We start from the raw sequence: 22990 nt of genomic DNA on the forward strand, positions 1-22990 counted from the left end.
TGACATCTGTGTCATGCTGATATAATATCTGTGTCAGTCTCCTGAGCACACAGTCTGATAACTCATTCACACAAAGCTCACAAATTCATCCTGAAAGCAATATGTTTGCCAAAGGTGCGCCTATTAAAGTGACACAGCTGATATCCACAAAAGCGAAACAACCCGAAACACGACTTTGTCCCCCAGAATGAATTGATTAATTGATCCTTTTTTTTCCTGCCCTCCTGGAGAAGCATTCAATTAAAAATGCAGGTCTGAGTGGAAGGCAACAGCAGTGCATGAATCAGCTCGTAACAAAGCGGGATTGATAAACAATAAGCTGTCAGGATGATAAAATATGCCTTTAAAGTAAAGAAAGGTGAGTCTGGCACAAACTCCAAAAACACACCTGCGCACATACACACACAGATGCTACACACACTCCTTCGGAACAGATGAGACAGCTCTGCTTTTGAATTGAAGCTGCCCATCTTTGGTCAGCCCATAAAATTCCCCTCAGAATCACAAGTCTGAACCGTAAAATTCCCCGTGATAAAGGGAATATATGACAGCCTCCCTCCTTTCTACCTACCCCCCTCTATCCCCTCTCTCTCTCTCTGAGGCTGCTGTGGATGGGCCATCCCCTTTGAAGTGAGTATAGAGCAAGGGCTTAACTCTACTCTGGCCTGGCTGACTGACTCCGATTCCAGGAGGTATTACCATGCCAACTCTTTAAGGTGAGTCCGTGCTCCATCGCCTCTGAACCACAGGGGGCTTCTGGGTTAACGCGCAGGAATTGAAGTCGGAAAGAGAAACCCGTCTGTAGGGGGTGTTTTGGATGTACAAACAAGCCTAAGTGGGGAAATATAACGAACCAACCACAGAGTTTGTGCGCACATTGTGTATTTTAGTATCCATAGTGCACATTTAATCCAATTTATCTACCTTTCCTGAGGTGCCCTTTCCATTATTAAAACACCAAACAAGCCTCCAAACAAGCAGCAGTAGTAGGAGGGGATTGAAGGAGTGGATTACATGTTATTACCCTCTTTTCTGGTGACATCTCAGGATGATTAAGGAGGAATTAAGTCCATCCATCTCTGACTCCACCATTTAAACAACACAATACTTTATTTACCCCACATCCCACTTCCCTTCTCGCCATGAAAACACATGTAATCTATTAGGCACGCTGATGGCATACACACGAGACTTAATTGGTTAATACCCCAGCTGATCCAGACAAAAATGTGACATCTCTGGAAGCAGACTCAACTCCCACTCGGTGTACAACCAGACGCACACATGCACATGTGACTACATGAAAAACCTCTTCCATAAACGTGTCAAGGGAAATGCCTGTGAAATGACATTTGGAGATGATGTAGCTGTCTCGATCTGTTGCTGAGACGAGCCTGTAAGGTCCCTCACACTAGCAGAGGAGACAGATGGGAAGAGACGGGGCAGGTAGGGGTAGGCAGAGGGAAATGCAGACCAAAACACGATCTGAGCGGTAGGCAGGAACGCTGGCACTCTGCATTAAGGTCATATTCATAAAGGTTCGATATTTTTTACACCTGTGATTGGCTACAGAAATCTGTTATTAACTTTCATTAGATTTTTCATGCTTCATGTTATTTCATTGTTCATTTGTTCTGTTCTCTGCATAAACCTGCTTTTTCCCACTCCTGCATTTCATAATACTGACTAAAAACAGATTAGTCTTTTGTTTTCCGATACAAAAAAATTGCTTTGTACTTATTTTCATTCCCATTATTAGGCAAAGGCAGCAATATTATTTATTGTATTTCATGCAGCGAGTAAATAAATTAAACTAAATTTTGCAGCACTACATTAAGTCCTTGGAGTTGCCCATATCTATTAAATCTTGCGAGTTCTGAGTCAATGAATGCAAGAGTCACTGGCTGTGTTCAATACAAACAAAGAGTTTTGCAGGACTGAATGTTGTCAGATCAATGCCTGCTGACTGATTAGCTTAGCCAAAAGACTCCATTTAACTGATGAGACATGCTTATCTTGCCAATAAAGCATGTTTATGTTAATACGTAACTTTAATATTCATGCATCAGTGATTCCCCTTTAGCACAGATTCATAGTCACGCAGTGTGAACATAAAGGATAACCTGTCTTTTTACAATATAGACAAACGTACTCGTCTCCGTTGCCCTAAATCTTGAGCAGTGCGGCACAAATCTGCCCTGGGGATGAATGATTTGCTCTGAGAGTCGTTGCCTGACATGGTGTTAGTCACACATATTCACAGAGCGAGGAGAGAGGGAGGAAGCCATAAGAGGAATATGATAGATTGTTAGATACAGTCATATGGAAAAATAAGTACATCCCATGAAAATTGTTTTCTGACATATCTGGACAAATAAAATCATTTGATCCTTTCTGAAATACCGCTGCTTGATAAGAAGTGTAATGTCAAACAAATGACACATGTAACTGACATTTCTTTATTATTTGTTATAGTAAAAGCCAATGAGAAAAAGGATAGCAAGATCAGTCACATGGAAAAATTGTGCCCTGACAATTACCCTCTGGATGAATGATCGTGGTGGAGGGGTTTGTGTCACAGGGATCCTGAGAAATTGGTCTTGGGTGAGGGACCAGACAAAGAGCGATCGTTGCCTGAACATGTTTACCCTGCCGGGATAGGGTTACCGGGGCCCCGCCCTGGAGCCAGGCCGAGGGAGGGTGCCCGAGGGGCGTCTGGTGGCGGGCCTTAGTCCATGGGGCCTGCCGGGCACAGCCGAAGAGACATGGGCCCATCCTCCATGTCGGTGCATTGTGTGCATGGCGGACTGATCCCGGCTGCCAAGACTGGCAATAGGGACATGGAATGTCACCTCTCTGGTGGGGAAGGAGCCTGAGTTAGTGCGTTTCACAGAGCGAGGAGAGAGGGGTGGGTATTCTAGGAGGAAGCCATAAGAGGAATTGTTCCCTAGATTGTTAGATACAGTCATATGGAACAAAAAATAAGTATAATCCGTGGCACCAGACGCTTAGGCCGCAGGTCGATGATCGAAAGACCTGCGACCATATGTTCTGACACTCGGGTATCTGGACAAATGTCAACTGATCACCACCTGGTAGTGAGTTGGATCAGGTGGCGGGGAGGACGCTGGACAGACCCGGTGCACCCTTGGGGTGTGCTGAACGCCTAGCAGAGGCCCCAGTCCGCGAGATGTCAACAACCGCACAAGTATTGTTAGCTGGAGGCCTCTGAACAGCATTCCGAGGGAGACTGGGGACATTAGTCTGACAGCGTCTCCATCGCCAAGTATGCTGCATAAAAAATCCCGTCCCAAATGGTGGACACCAGAGGTGATTTGATCCTTTCTGAGGAGTTCGAGAGGCCATGGAAAAGACTTTCGGACTGCCTCGAAGAGATTCTGGCCATGGTTGAGAAGTGTGGAGTGCCCACTCCGGTCGGGGATGAGTTCCTGCCCCATGACACATGTAACTGAGATTTCCTTATGCATTTGTTATAGTAAGCTGAGTGTAAAGCGAGCCAATTTACCGAACCTATGGCCACGAGCTGTGGGTAGGACAGCAAGAGATCAGATCAAGCGCATGGAAAAAATTACTTGAATAATTTCACTGTAAGAACAATTATCTACAAGCTAAAGCAGATTTTAAATGACGGCTGAGCTTTTGCTGTCCAAAGGGAACATTAAATTAAAACTACAGTTTTCCAATTATCAGACCAGACCATTTGGAATAACTTGCCCTGGACTAAAGCCTGACTGATTTATCAATTTGTCAATATTATCAGCTGATGTTAACTATTTGTAAACTATCTGCTTCTGCATTTATAAATGATAAATGACAAAGATGTCATATATAAAAATCAAATAGTAAAGAAGAGAAGGGAGAAACACCCTTCAAGCATGTTATGAGTGTTAGTGTTGCATAGTTTCTCCACCAGAGGTCCCACTTCTCCGGTTTGGACTCCACAAACAACAACCAGCTGATCTGAGCAGAGTCGGGCTTAGCATAAACAAGTAAATAAGTAACTATATATAGCAAATTAATATTGGATTTTTAAATCAGCAAAAATTAGTATCAGTCTCTATCCTGAACAGACTAATCTAATATAGCTTGGTTGTATGTGTTTTGCAGAAAGGACCGTCTTTGTTCCCTTTCTTTATTTTTTTAGGAAGACCCTTATACCATTGTGTTCAACACAAAGTTGTGTTATCAGACCAGTGCCTGTTGACTGATTGGGTTAGGCAAAAGGCTCCCTTGAACTGATGAGACATGCTTATCTTGCCAAAAAAACATAGTTATGTTAATACCTAACTTTATCATTCATGCTTCAGTGGGAAACGCTACGTCCAGATAAACAGAATCAACCTTTTGGGATTTACTTACCTGGATGATTGAGCATGCATCAAGACATGCTTATGTTTAACTTTAATATTCATGAATCTGTCATTTCCCCTTAGCACAGATTCATGATCAGGCAGTGTCAAGGCAAAGCACAGACTGTCTCAGACAAACATGTTACGGTTTGGTATCACTTCACCATCTCAAGGACTGGTCAGATTGCAGTCCCTGATTCCGCTATGATATGCTTCAGATCAAAGAGTGCTTGAAGATAATGTGAGGCCATCTGTGAGAAGGCTAAAGTTGAACCAGAAGTGAACCTTTCAACAGGATAATTGGTCGTAAGAACACTATCATATCCATAAAGCAATGACTCAAAAAGAAGAAATGGAGGCGTTGTGGCTGGGTAAAGCCACTGACATGTTCAGGGAAAAAGTCAATCCATGCATAAAAAAACAATATACGATATAGAACGATATTTGGAATTCTCCATGAAAAACTGCAGGGAGTTTATATCCAGTGGGGATTGACGAAAATCTGCAAAACACCAACAAGAATTCAGTTTTAGTTTTAGCTATGTAGTCAACCAAAAAAACCTCTATCTATCCACAACTGACTGGCAAGGTGGTTGCAGCTACCAGTTGTCTGCACAGAAGGAAAAAACTGGTCTGCAAATACTTGCCATTTAATGTCTGAGTACTGGAAAAAGTTTTATGCGAACTGGAAACAGAAACTTCAAAGCAAACGTGTCTTACTGCTGTAACAAAAACATTTCAAAACACACAGATGATCCGGCACCTTCCATGTAAACTATCGGCTCTATATTTTTCCCTGGAAGTCATCGACTGGTATCTAGGCCTGTGTAACTGAGGCTTAACAAAGTATCAGTTATTTGAGTGAAAGTTCACTAGGCCCTAGTTAACTTTGCTAAAGAGAGAAACACAAACTGTTTCAATTTCAATAATTGAAAAAGGTTTTTTTCTTTGCAGTGGTGTTTAAACATACCACCTATAATAATTGAAAAAACCAAAACATTTCCATGGGATTAATTACTTTTTCACATAGCTTACATGGGTCAGTAGGTGGCAGAGACAGAGAGACTGATGTTTGCTTTAGATTAAAGGTTGCAGTTTAATATTTACTGGGATTTGTTCAATCAGAGATTTCACTGCAGTCCAGCCTTGGTGTTTGTACCGATGTGAGTGCTTGAAAGTCTCTCAGAAGTTTCTGTCTGCTAAATACATTGGAATGTGGTTGCATACTGCTCTTGCTATTACAAGACTGATTGCAGCTGTATTGATCTAGCCAGCTGAGAAATCGACCTAAAATATGTTTGACATCATCTTCCCCTCCTCCCCAGTTTATCTCTTTCACACTTCGCCCTTCATGCTTTTTGTCATTCTACAGTGTAGGCCATTTTCCTTCACCTCAGTTCTTTATTTCCTTTTACAAATCACTCTCTCACCTTTCCTCTTCACTCTCGCTGCCATCACTCTTTTCACAAGACTCACCTTCCGCCCCATCTTCATCTATCTAGCCTTCGCCTAGGTTTACTTCTGGTACCACATTCTCTTGCGTCTCATAAATTTTTGTCTTCCTCAGCCACCCATTCCCCCTTCGTTGAATTGCTTGATTTTCACATCTGCAAGCCCTGCTCGGTCCTTTCTATCCCCCCTTACAAAACCCCCAAAAACTTGTCTTCTTCTTTATCCCTTTGAGCTTTTGCAGTTTCCCTTTGGCAAAATTTTTTTGACTGCAACATTCTCACCTTCACCGCTTCCTCCTCTCCTACCTCCCCCTCCGTCCCTACTTTCCTGCTTCCCTCCCAGGGTGATTAAGTGATGGTTGGGCTGGCACAGCTGGTGTAGTTGGGCAGGCAGCCCATCTTCATGACAGCTGTGCTGCAGTGTAGTTGCCAAATTCTTATTGGGGCAGTAGCACTGTAGTAATCATAACAACAACACGGGTCATACAGGCTTTCTGGGACTCACTGTATTATTATGTAGGCATCTGTTGTGCTGCGATTATCTCCCGGGTCATTATATGGCTAAATAACGGGTGCAAGCCAAGGTGTAAAAATTCTTTCCTGTGAAGATCATGAGAATAAATGCTTCTGTTGCTGGCTACCCTTTTCATCCTCTGTGTCATTTTTCCCTTCCTTATTCATTCACACTTCCTTTCAGTGTTACAGCATTTGCTTCACACGACTCTGGCATGCGTACCTTTCATTAGCTCGCACCTGCATAACCACACGGATGTCTCGTGTCGTGTGGGGGCGTGCTGACATTAACTTTTTAAGCAGTGGTGCCATCTGTTAAATTGCACATCTGGACGGAAAAAAAAATGTCTCAAAAGGTGATGTTCTCTTGGCTGCCCCGATGCACCGAGAGGTCACGCTTTCCAGGTGAAGAGCTTGACTCGCTCATGAGTGAGCAGAAACAACTGAGGCAAGCACCTTTCTGAAAGCAAACTTGTGCCAAGATGATGGTGCTACAACTCAGTTATGAACTTGGTGAGCTGTGCTAAACTCACTATTAGTCACAATCTGTTGTCTATTTGGCAGGAGTTTTCTTCCCCCTCTCCTCAGCGTGTTTGTGCATCATCAGTTTTAGGTCATGTTGACAGCTTAAGAAGATTAATGCAGTGTTGGTTAAAGGGGAGGCAGTTCAAATTGTGTAGTCTCGATGTCTTCACCCATTCTTCCTCTAACCACTGTAATATTATGTGGGCCTGTGGGCCAAACTAACATTGGTGTATGTTTTGTGATAATCACCCCCTAACAGACCCTAACCCTCAACACTAACTGTGCTGATACTCACGAACACAGATGCTGCAGGGATACGTCTCCCATAAGCATCACTTATACAGGACAGCAGCACTCCCATGAACCGGCTCTATCAACAACAGGCACTTTTATTTAAAGCTCACTACATTAAATGTTGTCTCTCTCTCTCTCTCTCTCAGCATGTAATGCAGCTCTGTGCAAAGACTCAGGTCCATTCGCATGATGATATGAACCTGTAATGATCTCCCTATAATTTAAAAAGCAAATGTACTGTATCACTATTAACATATCATAAATTAGATCTTTCATTTTCAGCCACAATCCACCATTTGAATGATGACTGACATAAAATCAAAGCTCGCTACATAAAAAAGAAAATTCACTATGGATTATTACAGCCACTACCTTGAGCCCATCATGTACAAATCATTTCTAATTTGCTGGAAATAAAGCCGACAGCAGCAGGTTCAGTTTGGCATTTTGAATTGAATCCCCTGAAATATTAGTTCCTAACATATTTCTTCTACTTTAATCAAACCAGTGTGACTCTGATTTGGTGACTCATTGTAGCAATTTTTTTTATTCATCCAGGAGAATGCTATTTTAGAGAATGCCAACGATCATTTTGCTGCTTCTCCAGTGAGGCTTATGTCTCAAACAGATTCAAAGTCCTCTGGATGGCAGCTGGCAATATTACTCCTTGTTCTGCTCTGGATCCACTACAAGCTGGAGAGCAGCTCTATCCAGATCCTGCAGCAGGTGTAGAGCTGCTTCATGTGCTGCTATGCTCCACTCCAGTGACACTGCAGAGCAGAACAAGAAATTCCAGTTCCACGGTACTGTGTTTTTGGACTCTCAGTTTATCATTCTTGGACTTTGAATTCACAATTATTAATATCTCTATCTGCTTATGGGTCTTGAGGTTCATCATTTAGAGTCCTTAGCTTAGCTATAGTCCAGGTTTTCCTTACTTTTATAATAAGTCACTCTGTTTAGCCTTTAGGATGCTTAGCTTTTAATTCTTGTTACTTTGTATTCTGCTGTTTACAGTTGCTTATATTTGGTTCAGTCTAGCCTCCCTGTCTTCTTGTATCTTGCTGTTGAGTCTTTATCTTCGTCTTGCTTGTCTCCAGTTTTATTTTGATCATCTGTTGTCATTAGTTGTACTTCCCCTTGTATCGTCATCTCGATTGGTTTCAGCTGCATTATGCTTTGCTTTTGGATTTTGCCATTTCTTGTCTGTTTGGCATTCGAACTTTTCCACTCAACCTTATTAAAGGCTAGTTTTGTGTTCTTCAAGCCCGCCTTGTGAGTGCTGCATTTGTGTCCTTTTGTCCTGCAAACACAACAAGCTGCAGTCCAAGGCCTGGGAGTCCAAAAAAGGGCCACAAATAGAATCCAGATTTGTTGGGAACGCTGCGCTAAAAAGAAATCCAAATGCCATGTGGTGCTTTACTAGATATATTTAATTAAAAATATAAATATGCACCTACTAACAAAAAAAAGTTCCACATCTGAATTCAATATGTCAAGAAAAAAACCTGCTAGAAACAAAATGTATGAAAGCCTATCTGACATTCTCATTCTGGAAAAATAGCACCAGCGATGCCTAAAATATGAATGCAATGTCATGAAAATGACTGCAGGGTTCGTGCAGCGATGTATGCAGCGATGCTGATTTACTTGAATATTAGTGTGAGTGCACATTTATGACTTTTCCGGCTCTGTAAAAGTTCACCAGTGATTACTTTTTTTTTTAGCTGTGTTCCAGAAGGCCTCCTCACTCAGTCCAATAAAAAGGCATCCTGGGATTTATCTGTACAGTGTCCCCAGCTGAGCAACTGATTGTTATGTAAGACTAAGTGTGACACACACAAACACACACACACACGTACAAACACCATGCTTCAGTTTTATAATGAGACTCAGACTGAAGACACAAACAAGCTGTGGCAGCCGACAAACAACACTTTCTCACACGTCCCTCATCTCCTGTTCTCTCACATCACTCCATCTTTACTTCCTCCCGTCACTCTGAAGTACATGTCAAACACAGACTCCCACAAAATATTTCGTCTAATTTCACCCATTAAATGTGTCTTTGTGTGCTCCTGGCTTTCTCGTCTGAAGTCACGTTTGACTTTTCCCTACTTGTTGTCCTAAAGGCTAATTTAGTCAAGACTTGGACTGAGCATTACTCATATGGATCACGACAAACCACTGCAGGGGGGGGGGGTCTTGGTAAATGACTTTGTATGCATATGTATGATGAGAGTAGAGGACTTTGCTATGCAGTTCAAATCCAGGACACAGGTTGCTGCATTTAAAACAAACGAACAATAAAAAAACACATTAGGTATTTAGTAAAATGTGTTGTTATTTTTGACTTGATTGGGTTTTGCCTTCTATTATAATTTCAAATTTGCATTAAGTCAGAAGTCGGGCACTACAGAAACCTACATCCCTAACCATTAAAACATTTCCAGAATAAACTGTGTTCATTAAAAAAAAATCAATGGAGGAAGCTGGACATCTTTAGCCTGTTTTCACCTGGTCAGTCTGCTTAAAAGGACAGCTAAGGCGGTCACGCTGGTGTCTGTTCGCATATATTCTTTATGTGTCATTTAAACAGCCCCCTAACAGTAAGTCTAAGCACCAGTCAGAGGCAGATGGGCTCGTTAATGCAGTGATGTAGTTATGTAAGACTTGCTACTGCTGCCGCTGCTCTCGTTCTATACTGCAGTAGAAAGAGAGAGGCAGAAGATGTAAAACAGAGCTTATAAGTCGGCGTGCGTCTGAGCAATTACCGCCACACACATGTTCGTGTGCGTGCCTGCGTGTGTGTGTGTGTGGGACAGATGGGATTGATGTGGTAAATCAAGAGGAATTGACTTGTTGTCCTGGGTTTGATTAACTTTTCGCCCTCTTTAACCCATCTTCTGCAATTCCTCACATGCTGGGTAACAGCCAATACAGGCACTTAACATTTTCTGCACTCTTGTATCAGCAGGGATGACAGACCAGAGCAGAGAGCTTAGAAGGGGAAAAGTAAAAAGAAAGAAAAATCGCAAGAGAATTTCAGTATATGCATATTAATGCGCTAAATATGTTTTGGGATATGCATGCACTCTGAGATTTGTTTTTAGGGGTATAGACAAAACAACATAAATAATATATGAAAAACAACTATGAAGTAAATTGAGGAAAAGATTTTGCTTCACAATGAGTGGATTATACAGAATGAGGTCCAATGTGCAGCATATGTTAACCATAAAAAAGAAGTTATTGGACTGTTAAATGTGAAATCAAAACGTGACAATTTTTAATGTATGACGCAGGCTGAGAATCACAGCTTAACACAAAAACAACTAAGCAATGGCACAATTAAGAACAACCATAAATTTCCACTGCTTCCAGGGTTTGTTATCTTGATGTCACTGTCTGCAAATATCTGTCAAAACTATGTCTGAGAAACGGGATGTACTGAGCAGCTCCTGATGTAAAAACTGTCTCTGCCAGCAAAATTTACCCCCTATACTGGTGTTTTAGCCTGTGGCAATCTTTTCATATGGGTTGTGGCTGGTCAACAGGTTCCTGTAAATCTAGTGGAGTTTTAATTGTTTAAAACATGCTACAAGTGAGTATTTATCTATTTGCATTGTTACTAAACCACAAGAACTCAAAGAACTGACACAGTTTGACATCTTCAAGTAAAAACTACTATTAACTACTACTATTTTACTCTAGAAGTTCTCAGATTTTTAGGAAACCTAAAAAAGCCAGAAATGAAAATCCTTGACTTTAGGTTGGTTTTCAGATGCTGCATCACGTTGTGAAAATTGTAAAACTTTGTTGTGATGAAGAGCTGGTGTGCTTCTCATTTGTCACTACTACATCACTGAGCCGTGTAAAGGTCACAGATCCAACTTTTTTATGTCATAAACGATTTGATTATGTTTTCAGGACAATGCTTGTTAAAAAAAAAGAACACCTTTTGTCTGCCAGGACTTAACAATAAAAATGTTCTGCATGAAAACTGGAAAAGAAAACATCCTTTGCTGACCATCCTTGACCTTGACCCGCTTTACAAGGTTTTCTCTTGTCTTTCTACCTGAGAGCAGTTTGTGAAATACTCAACAAGTTGTCTTTTCATTGTGCTCAAGGACATCAATTACAGTGTTTCCATATTGGCTGAGCAGCAAACTCCATATTAGGAGGTAGAAGGCTGAGGTAGCACCACAAGTTACTATCATTCACTCAAGAAACTCTACTTTGTAGCCTACACCAGGATGTTTTTACACTTTCTCTGGTATAACGTTAAAAGTGGAGCTGTGTTTGCATTCACTGTTTGCATAGGTTATTTCACCCAAAAAAAGAAAAACCTTCTTGGTGAGGTTTACATAAAGATAGTTGATTAGGTTAAAATACAGAATCACTGCCTTGGTGACACATCCCCACAGAGGAGAATCAAAGACGTATGTGCTGAAGCAGTGAAATGTGCTGACTGTCAAAAGCAACAATGCATTTTGGCACTTATCTTTTTCTTTGCCATGTGACTAGACTGTGTGACAACACCACAATGCTTCCCTGTGTGGATGCAATGGTGGCCTATGCTGGGCCTTGTTGGATTGTTTTGTAATCTGGCAAATGTTGAGCAACGTTCTCTTGCCAGAGCCCTCTGCGTTTGCACCCCCACTGCACAGCCCCATTCAAATGAACAGAGAACACGACCTGAGGGAAATGAAAGCACAACTAAGCTTACTGTTTACTCACAAGGACAGTCTCAGGACACTACTAATTATAGTGTCATCTTGAAACTAAGAGGGATTGACAGTATAGGAGACGTCCTTAAATTCTGTCACTGGGCATGAAGCCTGCTCTACGCACATTTCCGTGCTTGCTTTGATGAATCAGCCACCTAAGTTGAAACTTTTCCAAAAAGTGTTTCTGTTAATTTGACTACCCTCTGTAAACAGCAGGGTGTACCTTGGATCCCATGCAACAACCAGCATATGATGGCAGGGCTGCTGCGCTGTGAGCTGCTTCATGCAAGCATATTTTAAATAGCTTATCCTTCCTACTTATTTTTTTGGATCTACTACTTCTGTTTCCATGGTAATATCCCGAGTATTACATTTATTTATGTTTACATGCTCCTTTGTAATCAGAAGAAGATGAATATCAAGGCCTTATCAAAAATAAAACCTGGAACTTGAGCTGCTGGCTACGACATGCACACAAGCATGTTATCAGAATAACTGCGACGGGGAATAAGAGAAGACACGGAGGGGAAAAAGAGGGAGGCAGTGAAGAAGAGGAAGAGAGAGGGAGTAAAAGGACGGACTGAGCTGTGTGATCTACCGTGAGGAAAGCAGCAAGCCCATACTGCTGAGAGCTGTGGACCCCAAACGCCTTATCGGAAACCAAAACAGCTATCAATTATTCAACAGGTACAGAGTGAACCAGCTACAGAGGAGAAGACATGGGAGGCGAGGAGATTTGAGGGGAGAGAGGAGGGATGGAGGAGATACAGCCTGGGAGTTAGACACAAAGGATTTAAATTTTTTATTTTATGTCAGTGTGTTCAGAAATACACTATGTGGTGTACTCGTATTGATAATGCAGCTGTCATATTTTGCACTTTTTGACTAATTCATCAGCAACAGTGAACGAATGCAGGAAGTCACTTAGCTGGAAACTGTAAGAAAGTTTATGGCTTCAGCTTAAAGGAATGGTTCAATGTTTGTTTCTTAACTTTCGATAAGCCTGGAAGCTTTCTATTTGTCTTCCTGCTTCCATGAACTATATATAAAAATGGTGATGCAGTCACCGAAACATCACCCATTGTTTTGTTTATTTTGTTTTTAAATGAGATATCATGCTTGAGGGATGGATCTCACTAAGAAGCTGAGGGACACTGCGTGCTCATGTGGTACAACCTGTCAATCATAACAATTTCCCAAACACACCTTGCTTCATGGTCTGTTTTCCTCTAACCTACAGTTTATGTAATGACCATCATTCCACATTCAAAAAGTCCTCAAACTAGTCATCAAGACATTCAGGGAAGTGTTTACTTAGGTGGGTAACAGTAAACCATCATAGGTTCAAATTTCTCATAGATTTCTATACAACTATGAAAAATTTTAAAGTAAAAGGTCCATAAAGACATGGATGAGTGAGTTTGGCATGGAAGAACTTCACTGACGTGCATAGATTCCTGACCTCAACCTGATAGAGCACCTTTGGGATGAATCAGAGCAGAGCTGTTATAGCTGCAAAGGTTGGCCGACATCATTTGGCTTAAGAATGGGATGTTATTCAAGTTCAGATCCCAGGAACGAGATCCGAGATCTTTGTCCAGAAGACCGCAGTCCTGGAAACAGCAAAGATACTGCATTCCAATTTTTTTTACTTTGTCTATCAATTTGTTCCTAATGATGTCACACTTTTGCAGTCTCAGGGGACCACAGTAAAAGGAACTCAATATTGTTTATGTAGTTTTAATAAATTCAACGATTGGGTCACTTAATATTTGCCATAAAGAAGAAAAACTCAGATGCCATCGCTGCCTTCATCAGCTTGATGGGTACCTTCCCAGACTGGAAGGTGTGATGTTGTTGTAGAAGTCGCTGGATCTGATGTACCTGAGAGAGATGATGATGCTGCAGTGTTACAAGCCCTGATCTGAGCAGCAATGACCCTCCTGGGAATGAGCAAAGCTCTCACTGATCACTGCCCAGTCCTCAGCTTGAAGACTGATTCCACAAAGGTGTTACCTTTGTTCCTGAATCACAGACAGGAAGGAAGCAACTGCTTGCTCTTCCTGTCACAGGGCCTGAGCACAGCACGAGACAATTTGGGTGCTATAGCTGCCTATTGCGTCTGTTTAGCTTTAGTTAGCTTTAGCTGTTTCTGGTCCACTCATACTCGTTCTTTTAATAACATTTATGGGCAGAAATTCTAGGTGCAGCCCAGGTATGGACGGTTTTATGGTTTCAGGATCTCATATCGGCTTTTTGTAGATGATGTGATTCCATTAGTTTTATCGAGGGTTAAGGGGAGAGTTAATCGAGGGATAAGAATCAGCACCTCCAACTCTGAGGCCATGGTTCTCAGCTGGAAAAGAGTGGAGTGGCCTCTTTTCAATTGGAGCAGGAGATTGACAGAGACACTGGTTCTGCAGACGCTCGGCTGTGGTGACAAGAGAGCTGGCCCTGAATCTGTCAACTCATAGGTCAGGATCTCTGGGTAGTGACTGAAAAAACGACATTGTGGATATGAGCAAAAATTTGCTTCTTCTAAAGGTTGTCTGGACTCTACCTTAGAGGTAGAGAGATAGAAATGCTTGGTCATTTGGGAGGGATTCAGAGTAGAGTAGTCCTATGCATAGAAAGGAAAGCCACTGAGGTGTTTCAGGAATCTGACCAGGATGCCTCCTGGGCATCTCCTAGGTGAAGTGTATTGGGCATGTCCTAGGAGGAGGACGTGAGGAGGCCCCAGGGCAGAGCCCAGGACATGCTGGAAAGACTACGTCTCATGATACTAGGAGGTAATGTCTATTTGAGTTTTCTATATTGGGGTCAAAATGGATTCATCATAAAAATTAAACACAAATAGTGTTTGTTTAAAATTACTGAAAAATAAGTGACATCAGAGCAAAGGTATGGTGAATACAGTAAACTTTTAGCTTAACTTAAAAGTTGCAGGTTGTATCAAAGAAAAGTATACATTCTCATAAAATATGCACATTAATTATAACTTTGCAAAAATAATAACAATGACATTGTTTTTTGTTAGGGTTGGGTTAGGATGCTTCTCACTGTAGATTATTCTTGGGGTCCCCAGTTGGTAGTTCATATATTTCAAACTGTCGATAGGATGAGGGTTAAGACACTTCTGTATTGGCTTAAATTTTCAGAGCTGCAGGCTATAGTATGTGTTCAAGTGTATGTTTGCAAATGCATGACAAATGCTTGATGAGATGTAGAAAAACAACAACTTTTTAGCAGGAGTTAAATGATGGATCTGTTTGTTGGCCTTGCTTCCTGAATAAGGTTGGAACACTTTGTATCACTGTGCCTGTATAGGGCCAAAAACAGTCCTCATAAATCTGGCAACCTGCATTAAAGCCAGATGGATGAGCTGCTGTTTGTTAAGAAATACCTCAGACACACACACACAACTCCCCATACAGTCCCTTTTATTTTTTCTTTTACATTTCTGTTGGTGCACAAGATAAACAAACAAGATGCAACCTGTTATTTAGTAAGCTTTAGAGATTTTGGTTGGTGTACTTTTTTCTTTATCTCTGAACAGAGCCAAGCTTCATGTTTCCCCCTGCTTCCAGCTTTACTGCTAAGCCAAGGTTCTCCTTCACTGTACTTAATGCACAGACATGAGATGTACATCCTTCCTTTCATGTCAGTCTCAGACAGAAATGTCTCACAAATGTTTCCAAAATGTCTACGTCTCATTCACTTTCAGTCAGAAAAGGAGAGGGCTGCTTCATCCAACTGTCTCTCCCTCTGAAGACAAGAAAATACCAAAGTTCCTTCGTCAAAGCGGGTGACACGGTAGCACACATCCACGCAGTAAGCTCATATCAGCTCCACTACCTGTACCTGCCACTGGTTCGCTCTGTGTGTATCCCATGTAAATTCTTTCTCCTGATAACCACTCCTTTTCTCGCGGTGTCCATTTTTCTGTCTGTTCTCCCTGCCGCATCAGCACAGTATAACTCCCCTCTCATGCATCAGCTCTGACATTTACAATAATGATTCCTGAGGCTCGAACACACTTAAAAATCTGTACGAGCACCATGCTCTGACTATGTGATCACTGGCATTTGCATCACTTTCATCCGAAAACTTTCTCATGCTCACATATGCAGGCGCATCCATGTGCATGCTCATTCACACACAAACATATTCACAGAGAGAGAGTACATGCAGTAAATGCACAGCTAGCCCCAGCTGTTGCTAAGTGAACCTGCAATCAGAGGCCTTCACAGGACTCCTGATAGGGAGTAATGTCTTCTTTGATTGGACACTTAATTCACACAGGACCTTCCTGCTGTGTGTGCCGCCAGCTCTCAAGGTAAACTGTGGAGATCCATAAGCAAATTAGTGCACCGTATTTACCAACAATCAGCAGCCACTTCACTGCACTGCCAATTAAAGAAGTAGTATGAATCTAATTCGAGGGAACTGAGGAATAAACCACTTCAGCTTTGTTCATTCTGCTTGGCAGCCTTATGGGTTTTTTTAAGGCAGAAAAATGGCTCCTTTCTTATAGCTGTCTTAACTTGCACTTTACCCCAGTGAAAAATACAGAAGATGCAAAAAGGGGTATGTTTGGTGTAAAAATAAATGTGTAATAAAGCTTTACTTGGCAAGAAAGTTGGAATAAAACACCACAGGGCCATTGTGAAATGCCATTTCATGCTCTGTACTGCATAATTTGTAGCACTCGGTGTTTGTTTATTTAGCATCAAAACAATTTCTGCTCATTAAAGGTTTTTTGTGGGTTGTTTTTTTTTTTTTTTTTTGCATTGTGTTTGTGAGAGTTTGCCACTTTAGAAGCTCGGAGCTGTAAAACACCAGCCCGTGTAATTATTTCTACGCATTTCTACGCGGCGCGTCGATTGTAAATGCCGTGCACGTTCCAGAAAATTGTGGTGAGACATAATGATAAAATAGAATTCAGCAGGCGGACCACACTGAGCTCAGGATAAAGCAGAAGGAAGAAAGAAGGAGTCCGTGAGTGACCTTGAGATCAGGCAGGAGGAGCGGTGCAAAGATGTGCAAAGGTCATTGATATGCACAGCCATCACATGGACACTCGCTGCGTGTGGCGGTGTGTGTGGCGATGCGTTTCATCCCGCTCTCCACTGTGACTTGCATTAGGGATGTAATTGATTATGATATGACTTCCATTCCTGTAATCAAATCCCAAGATGATTTAGTTCTCTAATATAATATATCCACAAAATCCACACAAAGCATAATGTTCCCTATATTGTCCTAATCTGTAAAATCTGTCTGCTGCCTCAGGATGTCGGTGCAGCAAGAGCAAATTTGGATCAATCTCAGCTCTCAATTACTCCACCATTTGGTGCTTCACGACCCGAATAAACATTTTGTCACCAATCCATATGTTATTATCGTCTACCACAGCACTCATCTACAAAACACACACACACACGCATGCATAACAAAGCAAACGAGCAACAGCAGCTTCTAATTGTGTGACTGTAGACTTGACAGTGGCCTGCAGGCAAAATGTATGCGTGCCAATGCAACTGTCAGCTCACAGAGAAAGTAAAGATGTGGCATTAGTCTTCTGTCACAATGCCATCAGATGTACTTCATGATACTGTGCTTCATCCGAAGAGAAAGCAGGCTCGGAGGTGACAAATGACGGTCAGCAATCCGACGTGAACGTGTAGTATAGTATGCAAATAAAAACTGGAGGTTTAATCAGGAACGACTTAAATTTCATAACGCTGCTAAAAAGTCTGTTAATCAGATGAGGGCTTTATTCACACTGGGGCCCAGAGAGAGCCTGGAGCGAGGCTGAGGCTATAGCCTGTATGAACAGTGACTTGCAATTTTAACATCATATATTGATATTGATCAGTGAAATTCAGTACAGAGCTGACGTTCGTTATAGATTATCATGGCTGAATGTAGTAACACAGAACATTTCAGTATTTCAAATACTGCTCATTTTTTCTTTCTGGATCACAGGGTGTATCCAACGGCAGGAATGATGACGACAAGTGAGAGGATGAAATCGTATTGAAAAGTGATGAGAAGCAAGGAAGACCCTGTGTCATGTCTTTAAAGGCTGAAGTTCACAGCTCGAGTAGGAGCTGCACGACCGTGCTCTCTTACATATAGATTGAACTTCTTCATCCAATCCAGGCAGCAACTTTTAGTCTTCAAGAGTTGCGTAGGAAGAAGGCCAATGAGGAAGGCACGTGAGGCAAAGATATTGCGTCAGGTGAAAGGAGCGCATCGACATGTTTACTCCTCTGAACCATTACTCATTTAAATCTCACACAGAGTAATGTTACACACAGATGAAGACTTAGCTTTGCCGATCATATCATTATGTTTGATGTGCACTTGGAAAAAATGTGAATAAATCAGCACAGAAATCATAAAAAGAAGATGCTCATGAAAATTTGTTGGGGAACGTTTGTAGTTCTTTTCTGTCTATGACTGATAGTTGTCTGTACATCACTGGGTACTTCCAAAAAAGTACTTTTAATAGTTACTTATGCAAGCCTCTCATCTTTTCATGGTACCAAGTAGGAACACAACAGTATTGTTTGTTTGGTTTTTTGTACCATAGGCAAAGTGGGCATGTTTTTGTCCATGCTCACATATTTAAAAAAGAAGACTGCCCATAAGGACAGCAAATACTACATGACTGACATGGAAGCAGTGCAGCTGCTGCAGCTCGTTGCTAAGAAAGTCAGTAAGCAAGTGGAAGTCCTTTGGATTTGAGGCAAATGACCAATGGATGATAACTGATTCACAAAAGGCAAAATGCAAACAATGCAAATGTAATCATTTTGCCTTTCTCCAGAAATCCAGAGTTAGGGCTACTGCCAGTGATGTCTTAACCCTCATAGGGTTAATCAGATGTGCTTAATCCATTTTTTCTCAAAGGATAAAGAAAAGAATATGTCTTAGGATTTGCTAAGTGGTTATCCAAACAACACCAATGGGGAAATCCTTCCAATTCCTTCTTATGTTATCCTGAATTACACGGTACCATTTTGTTTGAGGCAGCTAGCATTACCCAACGTTAGAGGTGGCTAACATTATTTAAATGTCTAAGCCATCATAATGTATTTAACGTGAGGCCATTTCAGTCTGTGTCCCTTAAACAAAGTATAATCCTGCCTTTTAAATAAATCTTCTGCCCACACCAGGTCAGTGACTTTAAATTAATTTTTAATGAAGGATTTTTTATTTTATTGTCATGTCAAATCAGTTTTGAGAGTTGTGTAATTCTACTAATATTGATTTGGGCTGTAAGGTTTCTGGTATAATGGCATAGGACTTGAGATACAAATTGCTTCCACAAGTACTTACTTGTGCTTAGCTGTGCTAAACATTGAATGAGCTTACCTGTGCTTTATGGGTATAATTGCTTATTAGGTGGACAGACACTTAACCCTTTGGGTCTAAGTCATCATCTACAAGTATCCTAGCCCTAACTCTAACCCTAGAGTTCCCAGAGTAATGAATTTGCCTTTCTCCAGAAATACAGGGTTAGGTCTACCGCCTATGATGTCTTGAACCTGGGAGGGTTAATCTGATGTGCTTTAATCCCATTTTTCTCAAAGGGAAAACAAAAAAAGAATATGTCTTAGAATTTGCTAAATAGTTATCCAAACAAGTCTGCATTGGTTAGCAACATTAGCACCGGTTCTGAAATAGTCTAAATTTTAAAATGTGATGAATCAGCTGCTAAAAATATTATCTGTAGCTGATAATTGACCAATCATTTTAGGTTTTAGTTAAAATACCAACTGTTAACTAATGTACCCACTAAAATGTAAGAATTTAACATATTTAATAGCTGCATGTGAGATAAAGGTCTTTCAGTTTGTGGGGTTTTATTTTATTACAATGATCTGATATTTGAATAATTCACTAATTGTTTGTTTTATTCAGAAGCCACGAGCATCCATTAAATAGCTGAGAATAAAAACCGGTATGCACTTTTAAAGAACATAGCAAAGCCTTTTTTTCTCTTTTTTGTTAAGTGGCCATTATTCTTTTTGTGACTAATTTTAAGGTTTGTTTTGTTTCGGTTTGTTCAGTGCCTGTATACATCTTACTGCAGGAAAAAAATGTAGATAAATAGGGAAATTGACAAGTTGGGTAACAGAGGCAAAGTCAAGTAAGGGAGACAAATCCAGCTTCAAACACGCTGGGAAACAAAGCTTCGGCAGCCACCCAAACCAGCAAGCTAGTAGCCAATCAGCCTGCCAGGCCGCTCTCAGTTTGAGGCTGGCAGCAGGAGCTGGTTGGCCAAGCAGAGAGATATAGAAAGAATGAGAGACAGACAAGGAGAGAAAGAGAGAGGGAGTTTTCATTACACAAAAACACTTATCCTCTTTCTCCTCACTCTCTCACTCTTGTTTTATCCCACTGCAGAGACATACTGTGGGTAAAGGTGACAGACAAAGATAACTGTATCTCAGGCAGACTGCACAATTACTCTGGATTTTATTATTGCGACTGACAGTCACATATTTGTAGGAGGAGATACAAAGCAGCGCATCAGCCATCACCACTGTGTGTTTTTTGCTGTGTGTGCGGGTAGGTGGGTGGGTGGATGCTATCCATCTGAAATTACAGGAAGATTAAAATTAAAGCTTGTCTCCCTCTAGCCAGCAAACTCTTTTCTCCCTCTCTCTTGTGCTCTGTCTCTCACACACACACACACATACACACACACAGTGACAGCACTAATCAGCCCTCTGTCAAGCCCATTAGGTCATACCCTTAATGAGGAGATCGCCCAGCTTGTGACCTGACTCAGGCCAACCAAGTGAGCTAATAGATTATGATGTGCATGGATGTATGTGTGTTGTTTCCCTGCTCTGCGTTGAGCTGCATGGAAATGACAAATGACAGACATCCAGTGTCTCTATTAAAGAATGTTTTTCCATTATGTTCTCGGGGTTCATTCAGCCGCGGACTGCACTCATTTCCAAACAGTTCTCAGACAAGCTGTCTTTCACTGGAGCCCAACATGCATACATGTTTTGGGGGGGCAATTGGCAGATGAGTCACCACTCCACATCACAAATACTCTTCTTTAAAACGTGTGTGTGAGTGTGCGTGTACTTTCCGTACACTTTGCATCACAGCACTATTTAATAATTTCAGAAAGGTTGGTGTGTTGTTTAATACCGGAAATGAATTTGTGAAATTGTTTTTTTTTTTTCACGGGATTTGTCACTCGTGATTTTTAATTGTCAATGCGCGTGCACGCACGGAGAAAGAGGTGGCGGGAGGGAAATGGGGCTCTCCTTTATCAACACATGAGCAGGCAAGGTCATCGTGGTAAAACTTAATACCTTTTCTCACCGCAACACGGAAGCGTGTCAGTGTCAGAGTAAACAGCGCACAGCTATTCTCTGGGAGACACTTTTACACCTGTTTTTAGTCTCCCTGGGCCCGCGGAACCCGTGGGGAGAGCCACCGTCTCCCTCACTTCAGCGACAAGTAGAAATACACGGGCTGAGCGCCTCCTTCTGTCACGCGGATTAACACAAAGCGCCAAAAAACGGGGGAAACTTTTGTAGAAAAACAGTCAAATTGCAAACTTTTTTTCAATTCCACTCTCACGTGCTCTCTACCCGTTTCTAGCTCGCGCGTAGCAACAGCACCAGCCACCCTCGTGCAGACAGGTCCTACAAACTGCAGTGCGGCAGCGGTTCGCTATTTTAAGAATAATTTTTACATGAAGTGAATAAATATTTAATCTGCTTCCCAGTCGCGGCCACCACGTCGGACAAGAGACGACTGGGAAGTTTGAGAAACACCGAGAGCCTCGTCTGTGACTCAATTTGCCCAAAATGTAACTAAATTAATTTCTCAAAAGAACAAACAAAAAATGTGGTCGCTCACACACACCGACTACACGCGCTCCACGTCGTCAGCAACAAAAACAAGTGGAGCCCTCTTTCCTTACCTGGCCTGAACATATTGGCAAAGGCTGTTTGGACCGTCTAGTAGCCTCTGTGCTGGAGTAGCATCCTTGTCAGGGTCCAGTCCTGTGCTGATGTTGATTAGATTGTTTTGATTCCCTTTGAACGCTGGCGGGTAGAGTGTAGTCTTGTCTCCTTGGTGGCTTTCTTTTTCTTTTCTTTCTGTTTTTTTAAACCAACTGAAGACGGTTGGAGGAGGAACGGGAGGAGGAGGACGAGGCGGTAGTGGAGGAGGGAGAAGAAGGGGGTCGGATAATGTCTGACAAAATTAAGGACAAAAATAGCCTAGAAGGTCCGCCACCAGTGGAAACGAAGTTCTCTGTAATAAAAGACAAGGAGGGGAGAAAAATAACACCGTGTCCCGTCCCAACACACTCAGATGTGTTTTAGTGATTTTTCAGCTCACCGCCATCTGGTGTTTATAAATCACTGATGTACATTCTGACTTTATTTGATGTCCGAATTTAAGGGAAAGATGGTGAAACAGCCTCCCCCCCCAAAAAAAAAAAAAAAATCAGAGGAAAGTTCTCTTATGCCTTCATAATCGCCCTCCTGTCGGATCTTCAACTGCAGGTCAGGTAGAGTCTAAAATGTGCTGTGCGTGGATCGTCAGCGTGAGTCAGTGCCGTCTACTGTCTCTGTTACCGGAGAGCTCCGAGGCAGCCGCTTCAATCCCCCTCCCACAGCGAGATGTGACTGATGAAAGCCAGAGCATCTCTCTCTCTCTCTCTCTCTCTCTCTCTCTCTCTCTGTAGGATGTGCTTTATTGGCATGACAGAGGAGTGTGTGTTTGTGAAACAGTTATAGGTTATCATATTAAAATCCTCCTTGTATCAGTCACCCTCTCGTTCTTTCACTTATGTCTGCACTGCTTCTTTATCTCCCCCAATTCAATTTCCTTTTAGCAATCCAACACGCTGCATAAACATTATTACAAAAGCTTCCATTACAATTCATTTTCTCCTTTTCTGATTTCTCTCCTTTTAGTCTCGTCTCTTTGTAGCACTGCCACTCAAATTCACATTTGAAATTCCTTTACTGGCTGAGCCATAATGGAATTTGGTACAAGTAAGTACAAGTTTAAAATGAGTATTTGAACATTATGAATTAGTGGGTTGGAAAATAAA

The 22990-nt window shown here is 41.7% G+C and overlaps 1 protein-coding gene across 2 annotated transcripts in view; it reads right to left on the reverse strand.

Moving 5' to 3' along the window:
* The window catches only part of LOC116334028 (reticulon-4 receptor-like 1), a 107816-nt gene extending 85286 nt beyond the window's left edge, over positions 1-22530 (reverse strand). Inside the window, exons 1-2 of one of the 2 annotated variants that reach the window (XM_039618016.1) lie at positions 22270-22530; positions 21848-22182 (exon numbers count right to left, since the gene is read on the reverse strand). In XM_039618016.1, the coding sequence (XP_039473950.1) occupies positions 21848-21860 (13 nt within the window). In that variant the 5' untranslated portion in view covers positions 21861-22182; positions 22270-22530. Of the gene's footprint in view, positions 1-21847 lie in introns of both variants that reach the window. The other variant, XM_039618015.1, reaches the window with a different exon arrangement.
* Positions 22531-22990: the final 460 nt, after the last annotated feature.

Source organism: Oreochromis aureus, linkage group 10, assembly GCF_013358895.1.
Source record: "Oreochromis aureus strain Israel breed Guangdong linkage group 10, ZZ_aureus, whole genome shotgun sequence".
Classification (NCBI taxonomy): domain Eukaryota; kingdom Metazoa; phylum Chordata; class Actinopteri; order Cichliformes; family Cichlidae; genus Oreochromis; species Oreochromis aureus.